At 53.8% G+C, this 22,036-nt stretch overlaps 1 protein-coding gene across 1 annotated transcript in view; it reads right to left on the minus strand.

Annotated features, from left to right (window-relative positions):
• The window catches only part of lrrk1 (leucine-rich repeat kinase 1), a 404,527-nt gene that overhangs the window by 115,685 nt on the left and 266,806 nt on the right, over positions 1-22,036 (minus strand). Inside the window, 1 exon segment of the mRNA XM_085968973.1 lies at positions 14,468-16,946. Within this exon segment, the coding sequence (XP_085825099.1) occupies positions 14,468-16,946 (2,479 nt within the window).

The following is a 22,036-nucleotide window of genomic DNA, read 5'->3' on the forward strand; positions in this document are numbered from 1 at the left end:
CCCGCCCCCCCTCACTGTGCCCCCCCTCACTGTGCCCCCCCTCACTGTGCCCCCCCTCACTGTGCCCCCCCTCACTGTGCCCCCCCTCACTGTGCCCCCCCCTCACTGTGCCCCCCTCACTGTGTCCCCCCTCACTGTGTCCCCCCCTCACTGTGTCCCCCCCTCACTGTCCCCCCCTCACTGTCCCCCCCCCTCACTGTGCACCCCCCTCACTCTCTGCCCCCCTCCCCCAGAGCTTTGCCACCTGACTTCCTCTTTCAGATTGCGGCTCAGTTTCTGTCGCTCTGAAAGCCGTTTCCCGTGAGAGAAAATTATGTTTAAACCCCCTCCCCACCGAGCTGCTATAGAAACAGAGGATGCTGCAAAACCCGACCGATTCCCCGGGACACGCGCGACCCCCCTCCCCAAACCCAGGGACACCGCGCAACCCCTCCCGCCAACCCCAGGGACACCGCGCAACCCTCGCCCCTCCCCAAACCCAGGGAGACCGCGCAACCCCCTCCCCAACCCAGGGACACCGCGCAACCCCCCCCCCCCCCCCCCAAACCCAGGGACACCGTGCGACCCCCCTCCCCAAACCCAGGGACACCGCGCAAACCCCCCTCCCCAAACCCAGGGACACCGCGCAACCCCCCTCCCCAACCCCAGGGACACCCGCGCGACCCCCCCCTCCCCAACCCCAGGGACACCGCGCGACCCCCCCTCCCCAACCCCAGGGACACCGCGCGACCCCCCCCTCCCCAACCCCAGGGACACCGCGCGACCCCCCCCTCCCCCAACCCCAGGACACCGCGCGACCCCCCCTCCCCAACCCCAGGGACACCGCGCGACCCCCCTCCCCAACCCCAGGGGACACCGCGCGACCCCCCCTCCCCAACCCCAGGGACACCGCGCGACCCCCCCCTCCCCAACCCCAGGGACACCGCGCGACCCCCCCCTCCCCAACCCCAGGGACACCGCGCGACCCCCCCCTCCCCAACCCCAGGGACACCGCGCAACCCCCCTCCCCCAACCCCAGGGACACCGCGCGAAACCCCCCCCCAACCCCAGGGAGACCGCGCAACCCCCTCCCCAACCCAGGGACACCGCGCAACCCCCCCCCCCCCAACCCCAGGGGACACCGAACGAACCCCCCTCCCCAACCCCAGGGACACCGCGCGAACCCCCCTCCCCAACCCCAGGGACACCGCGCGACCCCCCTCCCCAACCCCAGGGACACCGCGCGAACCCCCCCCTCCCCAACCCCAGGGACACCGCGCGAACCCCCCCTCCCCAACCCCAGGGACACCGCACGACCCCCCCTCCCCAACCCCAGGGACACCGCACGAACCCCCTCCCCAACCCCAGGGACACCGCACGACCCCCCCTCCCCAACCCCAGGGACCACCGCACGACCCCCCCCTCCCCAACCCCCAGGGACACCGCACAACCCCCCTCCCCAACCCCAGGGGACACCGCGCAAACCCCCCTCCCCAACCCCAGGGACACCGCGCAACCCCCCCCTCCCCAACCCCAGGGACACCGCGCAACCCCCCCTCCCCAACCCCAGGGACACCGCGCAACCCCCCCTCCCCAACCCCAGGGACACCGCACGAACCCCCCTCCCCAACCCCAGGGACACCGCACGACCCCCCCTCCCCAACCCCAGGGACACCGCGCAACCCCCCCTCCCCCAACCCCAGGGACACCGCACGACCCCCCCTCCCCAACCCCAGGGACACCGCGCAACCCCCCCTCCCCAACCCCAGGGACACCGCGCAACCCCCCCTCCCCAACCCCAGGGACACCGCGCGAACCCCCCTCCCCAACCCCAGGGACACCGCGCGAACCCCCCTCCCCAACCCCAGGGACAACCGCTGCGACCCCCCCCCCTCCCCAACCCCAGGGACACCGCGCGACCCCCCCTCCCCAACCCCAGGGACACCGCGCAACCCCCCCCTCCCCAACCCCAGGGACACCGCGCGAACCTCCCCTCCCCAACCCCAGGGACACCGCACGACCCCCCCTCCCCAACCCCAGGGACACCGCACGACCCCCCCCTCCCCAACCCCAGGGACACCGCACGAACCCCCCTCCCCAACCCCAGGGACACCGCGCGAACCTCCCCTCCCCAAACCCCAGGGACACCGCGCGACCCCCCTCCCCAACCCCAGGGACACCGCGCGACCCCCCCCTCCCCAACCCCAGGGACACCGCGCGATCCCCCCTCCCCAACCCCAGGGACACCGCACGACCCCCCCCTCCCCAACCCCAGGGACACCGCACGACCCCCCCTCCCCAACCCCAGGGACACCGCGCGACCCCCCTCCCCAAACCCCAGGGACACCCGCGCGACCCCCCCTCCCCAAACCCCAGGGAGACCGCGCGACCCCCCCCTCCCCAACCCCAGGGACACCGCACGAACCCCCCCTCCCCAACCCCAGGGACACCGCACGAACCCCCCCTCCCCAACCCCAGGGACACCGCGCGACCCCCCCTCCCCAACCCCAGGGACACCGCGCAACCCCCCTCCCCAACCCCAGGGACACCGCGCGAACCCCCCTCCCCAACCCCAGGGACACCGCGCGAACCCCCCTCCCCAACCCCAGGGACACCGCGCGACCCCCCCCTCCCCAACCCCAGGGACACCGCACGACCCCCCCCTCCCCAACCCCAGGGACACCGCACGACCCCCCCTCCCCCAACCCCAGGGACACCGCACGAACCCCCCCTCCCCAACCCCAGGGACACCGCGCGACCCCCCCCCCCCCCCCCAACCCCCAGGGACACCCGCGCGATCCCCCCCTCCCCAACCCCAGGGACACCGCGCGACCCCCCCCCCCCGCAACCCCAGGGACACCGCGCGATCCCCCCCTCCCCCAACCCCAGGGACACCGCGCGATCCCCCCCTCCCCAACCCCAGGGACACCGCACGACCCCCCCCTCCCCAACCCCAGGGACACCGCACGACCCCCCCCTCCCCAACCCCAGGGACACCGCGCGATCCCCCCCCTCCCCAACCCCAGGGACACCGCACGACCCCCCCTCCCCCAACCCCAGGGACACCGCACGACCCCCCCCTCCCCCAACCCAGGGACACCGCACGAACCCCCCCCTCCCCAACCCCCAGGGACACCGCGCGACCCCCCCCCCCCCAACCCCAGGGACACCGCGCGAACCCCCCCTCCCCAACCCCAGGGACACCGCACGACCCCCCCCTCCCCCAACCCCAGGGACACCGCACGACCCCCCCCTCCCCCAACCCCAGGGACAACCGCACGAACCCCCCCTCCCCAACCCCAGGGACACCGCGCAGCCCCCCCCTCCCCAAATCCGAGGGACACCGCGCAATCCCCCCTCCCCCAACCCCAGGGACACCGCGCGACCCCCTCTCCCCCAACCCCAAGAAAACCACACGACCCCCCCTCCAGCGATACCCCAGGACACCACGTGACCCCCCCTCCAGTGATACCCCGGGACAAACCCCCCCCCCCCACCCCCCCCCCCCCCGGTTTCTCTGTGTTTGACAGCCTGGGCACCTCTAAAAACTAAATTCTGGGCAGTGACTATGCTGAGCAAGAATGAGCCAATCACCTCACTGGGAACCCTCTCGGTTGAAGCAACAATCCCTCACCTCAGTGTCAAAACCTGAGAAAACACGTTAAAATTGTAAATCCCCCTTGATGCGCTATCAATTACTGAGAAAGACTGGAAGTTAAGAGAGTAACAAACAGGCTTTTATTAGCTAAAGAACGAAGGCATGCCTCTAGTGGTCGACCGAGTCCTGAATGCCTGGGAACTGCAGAACAGCCGCCTTTATACCAGGGCATATGGGTGGAGCCAGGGGCGGAGCCAGCTGAGGCATGCACAGACAGGTACAACAATGGGCAAGAGTGAACAACAGTGAAGTGAACAACAGTGAAGTGAACAACAGTGGTTTACCACATTCACCCCTTGCTTAAAAATGAGTCCGACGGGGTGAAGTGTATTAAAAGTTCATATAATTAAGTCTTTCTGGGGGTCTTGTATGCCATCGTGATCGTCGTGGCGATGGCTGAGGGTGGTGCAGCTTCCGACGCCGAGTCCCGCGTGGGCGGAGCACTAGCGTGTCGTCCTCATGGGTGTTGAGTTGGTTGGTGATCAATGGCGGGTCACGGGGCCACGGCGTGCCGTCTACAGGGTTAGGTATGGGTACGTTGCCGCCGGTGCATTGTGGGTAGCGGTGATGTTGGTTTCAGGGGCCCCCGAAGGTGCGAGGTCTCGTATGGAGACTGTCCTTCCGCCCGTCCGGGTACGCAATGTAAGCATACTGGGGGTTGGCGTGGAGGAGGTCGACCCTCTCGACCAGGGGGTCCGATTTATGGGTCCTCACGTGTCTTCTCAGTAGGACCGGCCCTGGGGACGTCAGCCATGGCGGTAGCGATGTCCCCGATGTGGACTTCCTTGGGAAGACAAACATTTTCTCATGAGGGGTGGCATTAGTGGCAGTGCAGAGCAGTGACCGAATAGAGTGGAGCGCATCGGGGAGCACATCCTGCCAGCGGGAGGTCGGAAGGCCCCTAGACTTTAAGGCTAGCAGGGCGGCCTTCCAAACTGTCGCATTCTCTCTTTCCACCTGTCCGTTCCCTCGGGGGTTGTAACTGGTGGTCCTGCTTGTGGCAATACCCCTAGCGAGCAGGTACTGACGGAGTTCATCGCTCATAAACGATGAGCCCTGGTCGCTATGGATATAGCTGGGGAAACCGAACAGGGTGAAGAGGTCGTTCAGACATTTAATGACCGTGGCACTGGTCATGTCCGGGCAGGGGATGGCGAACGGGAAACGGGAGTACTCATCAATAATGTTGAGGAAGTACACATTGCGGTCGGAGAAGGGGAGAGGCCCTTTAAAATCAACGCTCAGGCGCTCGAAGGGGCGAGTGGCTTTTATCAGGTGAGCCCTGTCTGGTCTATAAAAGTGCGGTTTGCACTCAGCGCAGACTTGGCAGTTCCTGGTCATGGTCCTGACCTCCTCGATGGAGTAAGGCAGGTTGCGGGCCTTGATGAAATGGAAGAACCTGGTGACCCCCGGGTGGCAGAGGTCATTGTGGAGGGCCCGCAGTCTATCAACCTGTGCGTTGGCACATGTACCTCGCGATAGAGCATCCGGGGGCTCATTGAGTTTCCCGGGCCGGTACAAGATATCGTAATTGTAGGTGGAAAGTTCAATTCTCCACCTCAAAATCTTGTCGTTTTTGATTTTGCCCCTCTGCTTGTTATTAAACATAAAAGCAACTGAACGTTGGTCAGTGAGTAGGGTGAATCGTTTTCCGACCAGGTAATGCCTCCAATGTCGCACAGCTTCCACAATGGCCTGGGCCTCCTTTTCGACAGAGGAGTGTCTGATTTCGGAGCCTTGGAGGGTTCGTGAAAAGAAGGCCATGGGCCTTCCCGCCTGGTTAAGGGTAGCGGCCAGGGCAAAGTCGGACGCATCGCTCTCCACCTGGAAAGGGATGGACTCGTCCACCGCGTGCATGGTGGCCTTAGCAATGTCCTCTTTGATACGGTGGAAGGCTAAGCCGGCCTCTGCCGCCAGGGGAAAAGAGGTGGACTTGATAAGTGGACGGGCTTTGTCCGCATAATTAGGGACCCACTGGGCGTAGTAGGAGAAAAACCCCAGGCATCTCTTCAGGGCCTTGAGGCAGTGGGGCAGGGGAAGGTCCATAAGGGGACGCATCCGGTCGGGGTCGGGGCCGATGACTCCGTGTTCCACAACACAGCCAAGGATAGCGAGGCGGGTTGTGCGGAATATGCACTTCTCCTTGTTATACGTAAGGTTTAGGAGTTGGGCAGTGCGGAGGAATTTGTCGAGGTTGGCGTCATGGTCCTGCAGGTCATGGCCGCAGATGGTCACATTGTCCAGGTAGGGAAAAGTGGCCTGCAACGCATTCTGGTCGACCATCCGGTCCATCTCCCTTTGGAAAATGGAGACCCCGTTGGTGACGCCGAAGGGAACCCGAAGGAAGTGGTAGAGGCGGCCGTTTGCCTCGAAGGCAGTATACTGGCGGTCCTCATAGCGGATAGGGAGTTGGTGATATGCTGACTTAAGGTCAATGGTGGAGAATACGCGGTATTGTGCGATCTGATTGACCATATCAGATATGAGGGGGTATGCGTCCAGTTGGGTATATCGATTAATTGTTTGGCTGTAGTCAATGACCAGGTGCTGCTTCTCGCCGGTCTTGACGACCACAACCTGGGCTCGCCAGGGGCTGGTGCTAGCTTCAATAATCCCCTCCTTCAGGAGCCGCTCCACCTCAGATTTAATAAAAACTCTGTCACCAGCGCTGTAACGCCTGCTTTTGGTGGCGATGGGCTTACAGTCGTGGGCGAGGTTAGCGAACAACGGGGGGGGGGTGACTTTAAGCATGGAGAGGCTGCAAAAGGTGCGCAGCGGGCAATTTGAAAACTGCTGGTTGCAGACTGAGAGTGGGGGAAGGGGTCCACCGTACGCCATCGTGACACTCTTAAGGTGGCACTGAAAATCCAACCCCAGTAGAACGGCAGCGCAGAGATGGGGCAGGACAAGCAGTTTAAAGTTTCTGTACTCTGTGCCCCTCACCGAAAGGGTCACCACGCAGTAGCCGCCGACGTCCGCTGAATGGGACTTGGAGGCCATAGAGACCCGGTGGCGCGCTGGCAGGACCGGGAGAGAGTAACGCCGCACCGTGTCGGGGTGGATAAAGCTCTCCGTGCTCCCGCAGTCGAAAAGGCAGGTCGTGGCGCGGCCGTTTACCTTAATGTCCATCATGGACCTGGCTAGTTGGTGAGGTCTAGATTGGTCCAGTGTAACGGAGGCCAGCGTAGGGTCAGGCGTGTCGCTGCAGTCATCAGGTGAGGCGGTGGGTGAGTCGGGGGCCCGTTGCAAAAATGGCGGCCGGAACGGATCACCCATGGTCGAAGGCGTCCAAGATGGCGTCCAAGATGGCGGCGCCCATGATCCACACGCAGCTGGAGTCGTACAAGATGGCGTCCAAGATGGCGGCGTCCAAGATGGCGGCCCGCTCGCGGCACTGCTGGAGTTTGGGGTAGGTTTAGCCTTGCAGACGCTGGCGTAGTGCCCTTTCTTCCCACAACCAGAGCTAGTAGCGTTTTTCACCGGGCAGCGCGCTCTGGGGTGTTTGGCTTGGCCACAGAAGTAACACTTCGGGCCCCGGGACATCGCTGCAGAAGTTGGGCCGTTGGCGGGATGTGACGGGGGTGGCGCGGTGCAGGGTGGCGGTCCTACCGTGTCCCATATTCCGGTGGGCCACGTCTAGCGAGAGTGCGAGGGCCGTGGCCTTCTTCAGGTCGAGTTCGCCCTGCTCCAACAGTCTCTGCCGGGTGTAGTTGGACCTGAGGCCCGCGACGAAGGCGTCCCGGACAAGTTCCTCCGTGTACACCGCGGCCGACACCTCTTTACATTTGCAGGCCCGGCCGAGCACCTTCAGCGCCCGTAGGTATACCTCCATTGATTCCCCGGGTTGCTGTTTGCGGGACCCCAGGAGGTGTCTGGCGTAAACCTCATTTACCGGGCGTGTGTACTGTTCTTTAAGGAGGTCGAGAGCACCCTCGTAGGTAGTCGCATCTTGGATGAGCGAATAAGCTTGGTGGTTCACCTTGGAGGTCAGAACCCTTAGTTTGTCACCATCGTTTTGAACAGTTTTGACGGAGGCTTCTAGGAAAAATTCGAAGCATCGCAGCCAGTGTGCGAACTTGGTAGATGAATCCGCCTCTTGGGGGTCTAGTTCCAGGCGTGCTGGTTTGAGAATTTGCTCCATCGAAAAAAAATTTAGCTAATAAAATTGATGCGCTATCAATTACTGAGAAAGACTGGAAGTTAAGAGAGTAACAAACAGGCTTTTATTAGCTAAAGAACGAAGGCATGCCTCTAGTGGTCGACCGGTCCTGAATGCCTGGGGAACTGCAGAGCAGCCGCCTTTATACCAGGGCATATGGGTGGAGCCAGGGGCGGAGCCAGCTGAGGCATGCACAGACAGGTACAACAATGGGCAAGAGTGAACAACAGTGGTTTACCACACCCCTCAATCCGCTGACTCCGCTAAACTCCTGCATCTGCAACACAGGAAGAATGAGAAAACAGTGTCATAGCATTAACCTCCCTTCCCAGCCAATCATAGAGTTATACAGCACAGAGAGAGGCCCTTCGGCCCATCGTGTCCGCACCGGCCATCAAGCCCTGTCTATTCTAATCCCATTTTCCAGCACTTGGTCCGTAGCCTTGTACGCTACGGCGTTTCAAGTGCTCATCTAAATGCTTCTTGAATGTTGTGAGGGTTCCTGCCTCTACCACCCTTTCAGGCAGTGAGTTCCAGATTCCAACCACCCTCTGGGTGAAAAAGTTCTTCCTCAAATCCCCTCTAAACCTCCTGCCTCTTACCTTGAAACTATGCCCCCTGGTTACATAAGAACATAAGAAATAGGAGCAGGATTAGGCCAATCGGCCCCTCGAGCCTGCTCCGCCATTCAATAAGATCATGGCTGATCTGATCCTAACCGCCAATCCACTATCACAGAACCATCTCCTGAATCTAACAGAATTAGACACACGAAATAGGAGCAGGATCAGGCTACACGGCCCCTGGGCCCGCTCCGCTACCCACAGGGCCATGACCTATCCGAACCTAGACTCATGTCCAAATTCCTGCCCGCTCCCCGTAACCCTTAATTCCCTTTACTTCTAGGAAACTGTCTATTTCTGTTTTAAATTTATGTAATGATGTAGCTTCTACAGCTTTTTGGGGCAGCATATTCCATGGACCTACCACCCTCTGAGTGAAGTAGTTCCTCCTCATCTTAGTCTTGAAAGAGCAGCCCCTTATTCTAAGACTATGCCCCCTAGTTCTAGTTTCACCCATCATCGGGAACATCCTCCCCGCACCCACCCGATCCAACCCCTTCACAATCTTATATGTTTCAATAAGATCGCCTCTCATTCTTCTGAACTCCAATGAGTAGAGTCCCAATCTACTCAACCTCTCCTCATATGTCCATCCCCTCATCCCCGGGATGAACCGAGTGAACCTTCTTTGTACTGACTCGAGAGCAAGTATGTCCTTTCTTAAGTATGGACACCAAAACTGTACGCAGTATTCCAGGTGCGGCCTCACCAATACCTTGTACAACTGAAGCAATACCTCCCTATTTTTATATTCTATCCCCTTAGCAATGAAAGCCAACATTCCATTGGCCTTCTTAATCACTTGCTGCACCTGCATACTAACCTTTTGAGTTTCGTGCACCAGGACCCCCAGATCCCTTTGTACTTCAGTACTTTCTAGTTTCTTGCCATTAAGATAATAACTTGCTCTACGATTTTTCCTGCCAAAGTGCATAACCTCACACTTTCCAGTATTGTATTCCATCTGCCAAATCTCTGCCCACTTACTTAGCCTGTCTATGTCCCCTTGCAGGTTTTTTATGTCCTCCTCACTCACTACTTTCCCTCCCATCTTAGTATCATCTGCAAACTTTGATATGTTACACTCGGTCCCCTCCTCCAAATCGTTAATATAGATTGTAAAGAGTTGGGGACCCAGCACTGACCCCTGCGGAACACCACTAGTTCCTGATTGCCAGTCTGAGAATGAACCATTTATCCCAACTCTCTGCCTTCTGTTAGATAGCCAATCCTCTATCCATGCCAGAATATTACCCCCAATCCCGTGATTTTTTATCTTACGCAATAATCTTTTGTGTGGCACCTTGTCAAATGCCTTTTGGAAGTCTAAATACACTACGTCCACTGGTTCCCCTTTATCCACCCTATATGTTACTTCCTCAAAGAACTCCAGCAAATTTGTCAAACATGACTTCTCCTTCATAAAACCATGCTGACTTTGTCCTATTAAATTATGATTATCCTGTTACTGTCTCCTTAATAATGGACTCCAATATTTTACCTACCACAGATGTTAGGCTAACCGGTCTATAGTTTCCAGCCTTCTGTCTACTGCCCTTTTTAAATAAGGGCGTTACATTAGCAGTTTTCCAGTCTGCCGGGACCTTTGCTGAGTCCAGGGAGTTTTGGAAAATTATTACCAATGCATCCACAATCCCTGCCGCCACTTCCCTCAAGACCCTAGGATGTAAGCCATCAGGTCCAGGTGATTTATCCGCCTTGAGTCCCATTATTTTACCGAGTACCACTTCCTTAGTGATTTTGATCGTGTTTAGCTCCTCCCCCCCCTATAGCCCCCGTTTGTCCAGTGTTGGGATATTCTTAGTGTCTTCTACTGTAAAGACTGATACAAAATATTCATTCAGTGTTTTTGCCATCTCCATATTTCCCACCATTAATTTCCCAGTCTCATCCTCTAAGGGACCAACATTTACTTTAGCCACCCTTTTTCTTTTTATATAACTATAAAAACTCTTACTATCTGTTTTTATATTTTTTGCTAATTTACTTTCATAATCTATCTTCCCTTTCTTAATCAATCTTTTTGTTATTTTTTGCTGTCTTTTAAAGTTTTCCCAATCCTCTATCCTCCCACTAGATTTGGCTACCTTTATATGCCCTTGTTTTTAGTTGAATACTATCCGTAATTTCTTTACTTAGCCACGGATGGCTGTCTTTTCTTTTACACCCTTTTCTTCTCGGTGGAATATATTTTTTTTGGAAGTTGTAAAATAACTCCTCTTATTGACCCCTCTACTAAGGGGAAAAGTTCCTTTCTATCTACCCTATCTATGCCCCTCATAATTTTGTACACCTCAATCAGGTCCCCCCTCAGCCTTCTCTGCTCTAAGGAAAACAACCCCAGCCTGTCCAGTCTCTCTTCATAGCTGAAGCGCTCCAGCCCAGGTAACATCCTGGTGAATCTCCTCTGCACCCTCTCCAATGCAATCACATCCCTCCTATAGTGTGGCGACCAGAACTGCACACAGTATTCCAGCTGTAGCCTAACTAGCATTTTGTACAGCTCCATCATAACCTCCCTGCTCTTATATTCTATGCCTCAGCTAATGAAGGCAAGTATCCCATATGCCTTTTTAACCACCTTATCTACCTGTCCTGCTGCCTTCAGGGATCCATGTACATGCACACCAAGGTCCCTCTGATCCTCTGTCTTTCCTAGGGTCCTACCATTCATTGTGTATTCCCTTGCCTTGTTAGACCTCCCAAAATGCATTACCTCACACTTTTCAGGGTTAAATTCCATTTGCCACTGTTCTGCCTATCTAACCAACCCATCTATATTGTCCTGTAACCTGAGGCTTCCCCCCTCGCTATTGACCACTCCACCAATTTTCGTGTCAATTGCGAACTTACTGATCATACCTCCTACATTCATATCTAAATCATTAATGTACACTACAAACAGCAAAGGACCCAGCACCGATCCCTGCGGTACACCACTGGACACAGGCTTCCAGTCACAAAAACAACCTTCGACCATCACCCTCTGCCTCCTGCCACTAAGTCAATTTTGGATCCAATGTGCCAAATTGCCCTGGATCCCATGGGCTCTTACCTTCTTGACCAGTCTCCCATGCGGGACTTTGTCACAAGCCTTACTGAAGTCCATGTAGACCACATCAACTGCACTACCCTCATCCACACACCTAGTCACCCCCTCGAAAAATTCAATCAAATTGGTCAGACATGATCTCCCCCTGACAAAGCCATGCTGACTATCCTTGATTAATCCTTGCCTCTCCAAGTGGAGACTAATTCTGTCCCTCAGAATGTTTTCCAATAATTTCCCTACTACTGATGTTAGGCTCACTGGCCTGTAATTCCCTGGTTTATCCCTACTACCCTTCTTGAATAAAATCAAAGGGGGAGAAATTGAGTATAGCCCCATTTGGGGCGCCAGCCTCGCCAGGGCGCTAAAAGTAGCGCCCCGGAAACATTCGCGCCCCCGCACCGGAAATTGAGTGGTAGCACCCCAAAGGGAAGCGCAGTGCTACTGGAGGCACCCCACATCCCTCTTGGGGCGCTGCGAGTGAATATCGTGGCAATACGTGCCGCAGTGCCACACGCTGCGGCACGTCGCGCTGTGGTATTGCAGACCTTCCTCCCCTTCTTAAAGGGGAGGGGCCTTGTGCAGCGCGACCTGGGGCCCAACTGGGCCCCCGGGGATCGGGAGTGCAGGCAAAAGAGCCTGGCTGGAGTGCAGCCGGCAATTCGGGGGGGGGTGGTTCAGGAGGCCGGGGATGGGAGCGCAGGCAGGTGCTGGCAGGCGGCCAACAACAAAAATGGCCGCCCCGCACCTCGCCTTTAATGTGTGCCTCCCCGGCCGCGGGTAGGCCCCTCTGAACCCGCCGCAGGTAGGCCCCTCTGAACCCGTCGGACATAGCGTCCGGCGGTAAATGAGGGGGCGCTGCCGAATACCGCGGCCGGGGCGTCAGCGGGGCGCTGCGCACACCGATGATGTCATCGGCAGCGGCGCAGTGCTTACGGTTAGCGCCACCACTAATATCCCACGGAATTTAGTGGGAGGCGTGGACAGTGCCGCGCCCGGGCGCTAGTTGGTTTGCGACCCACTTAGCGCCCTCTTAAGGCACTAACGGGTGGCGCAACCTACTGAATTTCTCCCCCAAAGTGTCTGTTTTAATTACGGGTGGGAAGGAGGGGGTAATCATGACCTGACCCTGGGCCCCCCCTCGGGGGTGTAATAGAGAAGCTATAGAATCTAATCGGCTACAGGAAGGCATCGTAAATCTGTGCTGAATCCACCCAGGCTCATGCGTCTAGGCTCAGTGTAATACGGTTTGTAATATCGAGGCTCTGTGTAACACAGTTTGTAATATCCCAGCTCTGTGTAACACGGTTTGTAATATCCCGGCTCAGTGTAACACAGTTTGTAATATCGAGGCTCTGTGTAACACGGTTTGTAGTATCGAGGCTCTGTGTAACACGGTTTGTAGTATCGAGGCTCTGTGTAACACGGTTTGTAGTATCGAGGCTCTGTGTAACACGGCTTGTAGTATCTGTTATGTATTGTGTGTTCTCCTCCCACCTGTGGTGGCGCTGTCACAGGAGATAAATGGTTGGGTGTTCTCTGTTAAGTTTAGCTCTCTTTGTTCGGAACTTTCCAGAACTTCCTTTCCTTCCAATAAAGCACTTCATGTTTGAATCTCTGAGTTCTGAGTCCTAAATTGTGTCTAGGTAGAAAGGTACCGACACAACAGTATCGAGGCTCTGGGTAACACAGTTTGTAATATCGAGGCTCTGTGTAACACAGTTTGTAATATCGAGGCTCTGTGTAACACGGTTTGTAGTATCGAGGGTCTGTGTAACACGGTTTGTAATATCCCGGCTCTGTGTAACACGGCTTGTAGTATCGAGGCTCTGTGTAACACAGTTTGTAATATCGAGGCTCTGAGTAACACGGTTTGTAGTATCGAGGCTCTGTGTAACACGGTTTGTAGTATCGAGGGTCTGTGTAACACGGTTTGTAATATCGAGGCTCTGTGTAACATGATTTGTAATATCCCGGCTCTGTGTAACATGGTTTGTAATATCGAGGCTCTGTGTAACACGGTTTCTAGTATCGAGGGTCTGTGTAACACGGTTTGTAGTATCCCGGCTCTGTGTAACACGGTTTGTAGTATCCCGGCTCTGTGTAACACGGTTTGTAATATCCCGGCTCTGTGTAACACGGTTTGTAATATCCCAGCTCTGTGTAACACGGCTTGTAGTATCGAGGCTCTGTGTAACACGGTTTGTAATAACCCGGCTCTGTGTAACACGGTTTGTAATAACCCGGCTCTGTGTAACACGGTTTGTAATATCCCAGCTCTGTGTAACACGGTTTGTAATATCCCAGCTCTGTGTAACACGGTTTGTAATATCCCAGCTCTGTGTAACACGGTTTGTAATATCCCAGCTCTGTGTAACACAATTTGTAATAACCCGGCTCTGTGTAACACGGTTTGTAATATCCCGGCTCTGTGTAACACGGTTTGTAATAACCCGGCTCTGTGTAACACGGTTTGTAATAACCCGGCTCTGTGTAACACAGTTTGTAATATCCCAGCTCTGTGTAACACGGTTTGTAATAACCCGGCTCTGTGTAACACGGTTTGTAATATCCCAGCTCTGTGTAACATGGTTTGTAATATCCCAGCTCTGTGTAACACAGTTTGTAGTATCCCGGCTCTGTGTAACACAGTTTGTAATATCCCGGCTCTGTGTAACACGGTTTGTAATAACCCGGCTCTGTGTAACACGGTTTGTAATATCCCAGCTCTGTGTAACACGGTTTGTAATATCCCGGCTCTGTGTAACATGGTTTGTAATAACCCGGCTCTGTGTAACACGGTTTGTAATATCCCGGCTCTGTGTAACACGGTTTGTAATATCCCGGCTCTGTGTAACACGGTTTGTAATATCGAGGCTCTGTGTAACACAGTTTGTAATATCGAGGCTCTGTGTAACACGGTTTGTAATATCCCGGCTCTGTGTAACACGGTTTGTAATATCAAGGCTCTGAGTAACACGGTTTGTAATATCCAGGCTCTGTGTAACACGGTTTGTAATATCCCGGCTCTGTGTAACAGGGTTTGTAATATCCCGGCTCTGTGTAACAGGGTTTGTAATATCCAGGCTCTGTGTAACACGGTTTGTAATATCCCAGCTCTGTGTAACACGGTTTGTAATATCCCGGCTCTGTGTAACACGGTTTGTAATATCCCGGCTCTGTGTAACACGGTTTGTAATATCGAGGCTCTGTGTAACACGGTTTGTAATATCGAGGCTCTGTGTAACACGGTTTGTAATATCGAGGCTCTGTGTAACACGGTTTGTAATATCCCGGCTCTGTGTAACACGGTTTGTAATATCGAGGCTCTGTGTAACACGGTTTGTAATATCGAGGCTCTGTGTAACACGGTTTGTAATATCCCGGCTCTGTGTAACACGGTTTGTAATATCCCAGCTCTGTGTAACACGGTTTGTAATATCCCGGCTCTGTGTAACACGGTTTGTAATATCCCGGCTCTGTGTAACGGTTTGTAATATCCAGGCTCTGTGTAACACGGTTTGTAATATCGAGGCTCTGTGTAACAGGGTTTGTAATATCGAGGCTCTGTGTAACACGGTTTGTAATATCGAGGCTCTGTGTAACACGGTTTGTAATATCGAGGGTCTGTGTAACACGGTTTGTAATATCGAGGCTCTCTGTAACACGGTTTGTAATATCCCGGCTCTGTGTAACACAGTTTGTAATATCCCGGCTCTGTGTAACAGGGTATGTAATATCCCGGCTCTGTGTAACACGGTTTGTAATATCGAGGCTCTGTGTAACACGGTTTGTAATATCCCGGCTCTGTGTAACACGGTTTGTAATATCGAGGCTCTGTGTAACACGGTTTGTAATATCCAGGCTCTGTGTAACACGGTTTGTAATATCCCGGCTCTGTGTAACAGGGTATGTAATATCCCGGCTCTGTGTAACACGGTTTGTAATATCGAGGCTCTGTGTAACACGGTTTGTAGTATCCCGGCTCTGTGTAACACGGTTTGTAATATCGAGGCTCTGTGTAACACGGTTTGTAATATCGAGGCTCTGTGTAACACAGTTTGTACTATCCCGGCTCTGTGTAACACGGTTTGTAATATCGAGGCTCTGTGTAACACGGTTTGTAATATCGAGGCTCTGTGTAACACGGTTTGTAATATCCCGGCTCTGTGTAACACGGTTTGTAATATCGAGGCTCTGTGTAACACGGTTTGTAGTATCGAGGCTCTGTGTAACACGGTTTGTAATATCCCGGCTCTGTGTAACACGGTTTGTAATATCCCGGCTCTGTGTAACACGGTTTGTAATTTCGAGGCTCTGTGTAACACGGTTTGCAATATCGAGGCTCTGTGTAACACGGTTTGTAATATCCCGGCTCTGTGTAACACGGTTTGTAATATCCCGGCTCTGTGTAACACGGTTTGTAATATCGAGGCTCTGTGTAACACGGTTTGTAATATCCCGGCTCTGTGTAACACGGTTTGTAATATCGAGGCTCTGTGTAACACGGTTTGTAATATCCCGGCTCTGTGTAACATGGTTTGTAATATCCCGGCTCTGTGTAACACGGTTTGTAATATCCCGGCTCTGTGCAACACGGTTTGCAATATCGAGGCTCTGTGTAACACGGTTTGTAATATCGAGGCTCTGTGTAACACGGTTTTTAATATCGAGGCTCTGTGTAACACGGTTTGTAATATCGAGGCTCTGTGTAACACGGTTTGTAATATCCCGGCTCTGTGTAACACGGTTTGTAATTTCGAGGCTCTGTGTAACACGGTTTGCAATATCGAGGCTCTGTGTAACACGGTTTGTAATATCCCGGCTCTGTGTAACATGGTTTGTAATATCGAGGCTCTGTGTAACACGGTTTGTAATATCCCGGCTCTGAGTAACACGGTTTGTAATATCGAGGCTCTGTGTAACACGGTTTGTAATATCGAGGCTCTGTGTAACACGGTTTGTAATATCCCGGCTCTGTGTAACATGGTTTGTAATATCGAGGCTCTGTGTAACATGGTTTGTAATATCCCGGCTCTGTGTAACACGGTTTGTCATATCCCGGCTCTGTGCAACACGGTTTGTAATATCGAGGCTCTGTGTAACACGGTTTGTAATATCGAGGCTCTGTGTAACACGATTTGTAATATCCCGGCTCTGTGTAACATGGTTTGTAATATCGAGGCTCTGTGTAACACGGTTTGTAATATCGAGGCTCTGTGTAACACGGTTTGTAATATCCCGGCTCTGTGTAACATGGTTTGTAATATCCCGGCTCTGTGTAACACGGTTTGTAATATCCCGGCTCTGTGCAACACGGTTTGTAATATCGAGGCTCTGTGTAACACGGTTTGTAATATCGAGGCTCTGTGTAACACGGTTTGTAATATCGAGGCTCTGTGTAACACGGTTTGTAATATCCCGGCTCTGTGCAACACGGTTTGTAATATCGAGGCTCTGTGTAACACGGTTTGTAATATCCCAGCTCTTGGGCTTAGGGGGAGCACCCTCAGTACTGCCCCTCCCACAGTGCGGCGCTCCCTCAGTACTGCCCCTCCCACAGTGCGGCGCTCCCTCAGTACTGCCCCTCTGACAGTGCGGCGCTCCCTCAGTACCGCCACTCCGACAGTGCGGCGCTCCCTCAGTACCGCCCCTCCGACAGTGCGGCGCTCCCTCAGTACCGCCCCTCCGACAGTGCGGCGCTCCCTCAGTACTGCCCCTCCCACAGTGCGGCGCTCCCTCAGTACTGCCCCTCTGACAGTGCGGCGCTCCCTCAGTACTGCCCCTCCCACAGTGCGGCGCTCCCTCAGTACTGCCCCTCCCACAGTGCGGCGCTCCCTCAGTACTGCCCCTCCCACAGTGCAGCGTTCCCTCAGTACTGCCCCTCCGACAGTGCGGCGCTCCCTCAGTAGTGCCCCTCCCACACTGCCCGCTGGTGCCACAGACTCTGCCCTGCTCTCTGGCCATCATTGACGTTCAGTTCCTTTAAGAACAAGAGGTTTATTAATAGAAGTGTTGGTGCGATTCAAACATCAGCAAACTGCTGTGTTGCTGCGATCAGTGCAGGGAAGCACCCACTGCACACAGCTCCCAAAGGTGCCAGGGCTTTACACGGGCGGTGAGTGAGGTGAACAGGTTGGCGGCTGGGTTCATACGTTCTTTGTTTGATTGTCTCAGGCCTGGGGCCGGGCAGTTCACCTCTTCCCCTTCTTCGCTCTTCCCCTGCGAGCTTGGCTTTGAGCGCTGTGGCTCACGCCCGTCACTTCCTCTTCACGGCACTGCTCTCAGTCTCCAGCTGCAGCTTCAGTTTGTGGCTACACTGAAAACATAGCAGAGGTGAGCAGGCTGTGGGAGCGTTGCTGGGCTCAGGGAGGCCTGTCTCTCTGTCTGTGCCTGTGCGTGCGTCTGTCTCTCTGTCTGTGCCTGTGTCTGTCTCTCTGTCTGTGCCAGTGCATGTGTCTGTCTCTCTGTCTGTCTGTCTTTGTGCATGTGTCTGTCTGTCTCGCTGTCTGCCTCTCTGTCTGTCTGTGCATGTGTCTGTCTGTCTCGCTGTCTGTGCATGTGTCTGCCTCTCTATCTGGCTGTCTGTGTGCATGTGTCTGTCTCTCTGTCTGTCTGTGCATGTGTCTGTCTGTCTCGCTGTCTGTGTGCTACTCTCTCCATCACTGAATCAACGCAAAAAAAGTTTTATAGTTCACTTATAAAAACATGAAACCACTTGACTGGGGCAGGATTTGCGGGGGGCAGGCGGGGGGGCGGCTACAGTTTGCCTCAGTGCCCCTGGGTCAGGGAGGGGGGATAAATCCACCATGGCACCCACTTCTGATCATCGCTCGGTGAGGGGAGCCTCCCCATCCCTTGGTCGAATAGCCTGCCAAATCTTGCTGTCTAGTCTTGCATATGAAGTCTAGATGCTTGGGAAAGGTAGGGGGTCGGTGCAGGGGGTGTCAAAGTGTCTGTGTGCTCCTGTGCCCTGAACGCACCAACTCACTCCCACAGAGGTTCCCCCCAGGCACATGGATGCATGATCTTCTGGTGAGGGGGCTGCAATCTGACTGGGACCCGATCCTGCTCCCCAGGTCGTGTAGCCCAGGGGTTCAGTCGCACCCTCGGCACCAGACGCCTCACTCTGACATTCCTGCAATGGGATCTCATCCCCCTTCGGGACAATCGAGTGTCATGCAAGCTCTCCCTTCCCCCCACCGCCCCCCCCCCAAACACCCGACATTCCCCACTTCCCCCGGCCGGGCTGTTTGCAGACAGTGTGTCTGGGCCGGGCTGTTTGCAGACAGTGTGTCTGGGCCGGGCTGTTTGCAGACAGTGTGTCTGGGCCGGGCTGTTTGCAGACAGTGTGTCTGGGCCGGGCTGTTTGCAGACTCTGGCCTAGAAATTCAGCTGTTTGTGCCAGCCGTTAGCGCCAGATTTCCGGCGCTATCCACTTAGCGCCCGGGCACCGCCGGATCTGCGCCTACGCCGAAATTCAGCTGGGCTTTAGCGCCGGCGCAAAGTGTTAGCGCCCGCTCAGCTGCGCGCGCATCTTATGACGTCATTCCGTCGTGCAACGCCGTTTGTGCGCCCCAAACCGGAAATTCAGTGGCGCCCGGCCGATGTGGCCGTGGCGCTGCTAAGAACTGTGAAATGGAACTCAACAGAGGCCCTGTGGGATTCGGGGAGCGCTAATTAAAGGGCACATCCATGTTAAGTATGTGTATTGTATTGAACAATTAACACAAAGACTTAAACGTATAACTCAAACAGGTCTTTACTGGTTGGAGGTAGGAACTATACATAGGTCTTTACTTCATGCCCACAGACGGGAACTGAGGGGGATCAGTACCCACAGTACTATTTATACCCCTATGGCCAGGAGTGGTACTGCGTATCACTACGCCCAACAAGTAGTGCAGTCCTGTCCATAGGTTCAAAGTAGCACACATATTACATACACAACATTCCTCCCTTCCTAGCTTTACAGTCATCTCCCCATTTAACATAACATAATAACATATATACATATATAACTTCAGGTTTACATAACAGAATAACATAGATACATAGATAACTTCATGTCAAAACAGATCACAGATTCAGTCTCTGCGGAAAACAGTTCACAGATTCAATCTCTGTGGTGTAGTCGGTTCACGTTGCTGGAGTGACTCATTCAATAGTCCTTCCATGGATTTAACAGTTTGAACTTCCGAACTGAATTGGCTCCGTTCGGAGGGACCACGTGTGTGATCTGGTAGAGGTGATAATGGTTCAGATGGGTCATCTTCTGTTTTTACTTTTCCTTTTCTGCTTCTTGGAGACTCTCTGGGCTCCATTGTCAGCTGCCACAGCTGCCAGCTGCATGCGCAGTTCCTCCTTCTCTTCCTCCTGTTTCCGTCGTAGAGCCAGCTTCTCCCGATGTTCCGTAGACTTTTGGTGCTCCTCCATGATTTCTGCACTTTGGGAGTCGAAGTTACAAGCTGGGCAGGACAGGACATCGTAATATTCAGTGTCGTCCTGAGCTAGACCAGTGAGAGGGTCGTCTATTTCCTCCATACCCAGCTGGACGTTAGCCAGCTCTTGTTCCAAATCCAGACATCTTTCCTGAAGAGACTTCTTCATGTGTACCTCTGCATCCAGCTTTTTCTGGGCTTTCAGCAAGTCGTTTACTAGTGACCTCATTTGTGATTTTAATACTTCAACTTCCTTTGGAGATTGATTGATCGGACTATGCAATCCCTCTACCGGAGCAGCTGTTTCAGCGGTCTGTTGTTCTACGTTGACGTGAGTCAGCGTACTTTTGGCATCCAAGGGCTGCTCTGTTGCAGTCATCTCAGTCTGTGTTGCCACCTCAGCTCTTCCAATAACCTTTGAGAGCTCCGAACCCCTTTCGTTTGAATATTGAAGTTCATGTTCAAGTTTTTCCCATTTCAGAGTCCTGTCCTCCAGCATATGCAGGAGTTGGCTGACCATTAACTCCTCTGACATCAGACGTTTTGTGTGCTCCTGCTCCATTTTCTCCATCAGCTGCTTCTGTTGTCTTTCCAGATTCTCCAACTCTATATCAAAGAACTCTTTCGTTGCATTCAACTCTTGCTCAAAACGGCGAAGCATTTGTTCTAATTGCTGTTGTAGTTTGAAATGGAGTTGAGTTCGAGCCCGGTGTCCCTCAGAAATGGGCACATCAGTAGACTTGCCAGACTCAGAATCCACAGTTAAACTATGTTGTTGTTGCTCAGTGGAATTCTGTGCTGAAACTTTGTCTTTTGCACCTGAGTTGGGCTTACCATCATCCGTTCCAGAGTCTGGGCCGACTATCTTCACCGAGTTCTCACTCGTTATTGTTTGTAGGAAATGCCAGTCCATATTCATTTTCCTAATCCACTCCCGTCCTAGTAGTGGAGGACCTCCTTCAGATATCACATATAAGTCCATTATTTGACTGTCTTCGCCCTTGTGGACCACTGCAACCTCTATTTTCCCGATGGGGTACACTCTTTGCCCCGTGTATGTTTTCAATATAATCCCCGTATCCTGTAGGGGAATATGTTGGAATAACTTTCCGTAATCTTTCTTATTTATGACCGTCAATGCCGATCCAGTGTCCAATTCCAGTTTTACTTGGACTCCTTCTATCTGAAGAGTGACCCAAATTGTCTGGAGGTCTGCACCCTTACCAGCGTTGAGTACTCTTAAGCTAGCCAGTTCATTACAGCTTAAGCTAGCCAGTTCATTACTGCTAGCGTCTGAATCGGACTCCTGTTCGGTCACCTTGTGTACCTTTGCGTATTTTCCTTGCGGTGACTTCTTGTTGCTGGTCTTCTTCCCTGACCTGCATACTCTAGCTATATGTCCAAGCCTACCACAAGTTCTACATTCTTGGTTTTTAAACCAACACTGGTTCTGATCATGCGTTGTCTTTCCACAACGATAACATTTGCCAGAACTCACACCCAATTTGTGTGCACTGAGCTCCGGTGACCGTAGCTGCATTACTGCCGTGCCTCTCGCTGCGGCTTCGTGTGCTGCTGCCATAGTGACCGCCTTCTCAAGCGTCAGCTCATTCTCCTCGAGCAGTCGCTTTTGTGTATCCTGTTTAAATAAACCACACACAAATTTGTCTCAAAGTGCCTCTGTCAGTCCCGTTCCAAACTGGCAATATTTCGCTAATTTACGCAATTCCAGCAAATAATCAGCATTGCTTTCATGCTGTAGCTGCCTTCTGTCGTAAAATTTAAATCGTTCCGCTAGCATCAGCGGCGTGGGGTTTAGATGATCTTTCAGGACAGTAACAATCTCATCGAACGTCTTATCCGCCGGTTCATCTGGTGATAACAGGTGTTTCAATTGCCCGTATGTCTTCGCACCCATTAAATTTAATAATGTTAGTGCTTTATCAGCCTCACGAATTTTATTGGCCTTACAATAATTTTTAACTCGTTCAACATATATGGCCCAATCTTCGATGTCACTATCAAAGTTGCTAATATTCCCGTGTTTAGGCATTGTAGTACTTTATCAGATTTGCAATTTCTCAGATTTTTTTTTTTTTTAACTGT

The sequence above is a fragment of the Somniosus microcephalus genome, chromosome 27, assembly GCF_052327205.1.
Source record: "Somniosus microcephalus isolate GS21.2 chromosome 27, FLI_Smic_1.0, whole genome shotgun sequence".
NCBI classification, from domain to species: Eukaryota; Metazoa; Chordata; class Chondrichthyes; order Squaliformes; family Somniosidae; genus Somniosus; species Somniosus microcephalus.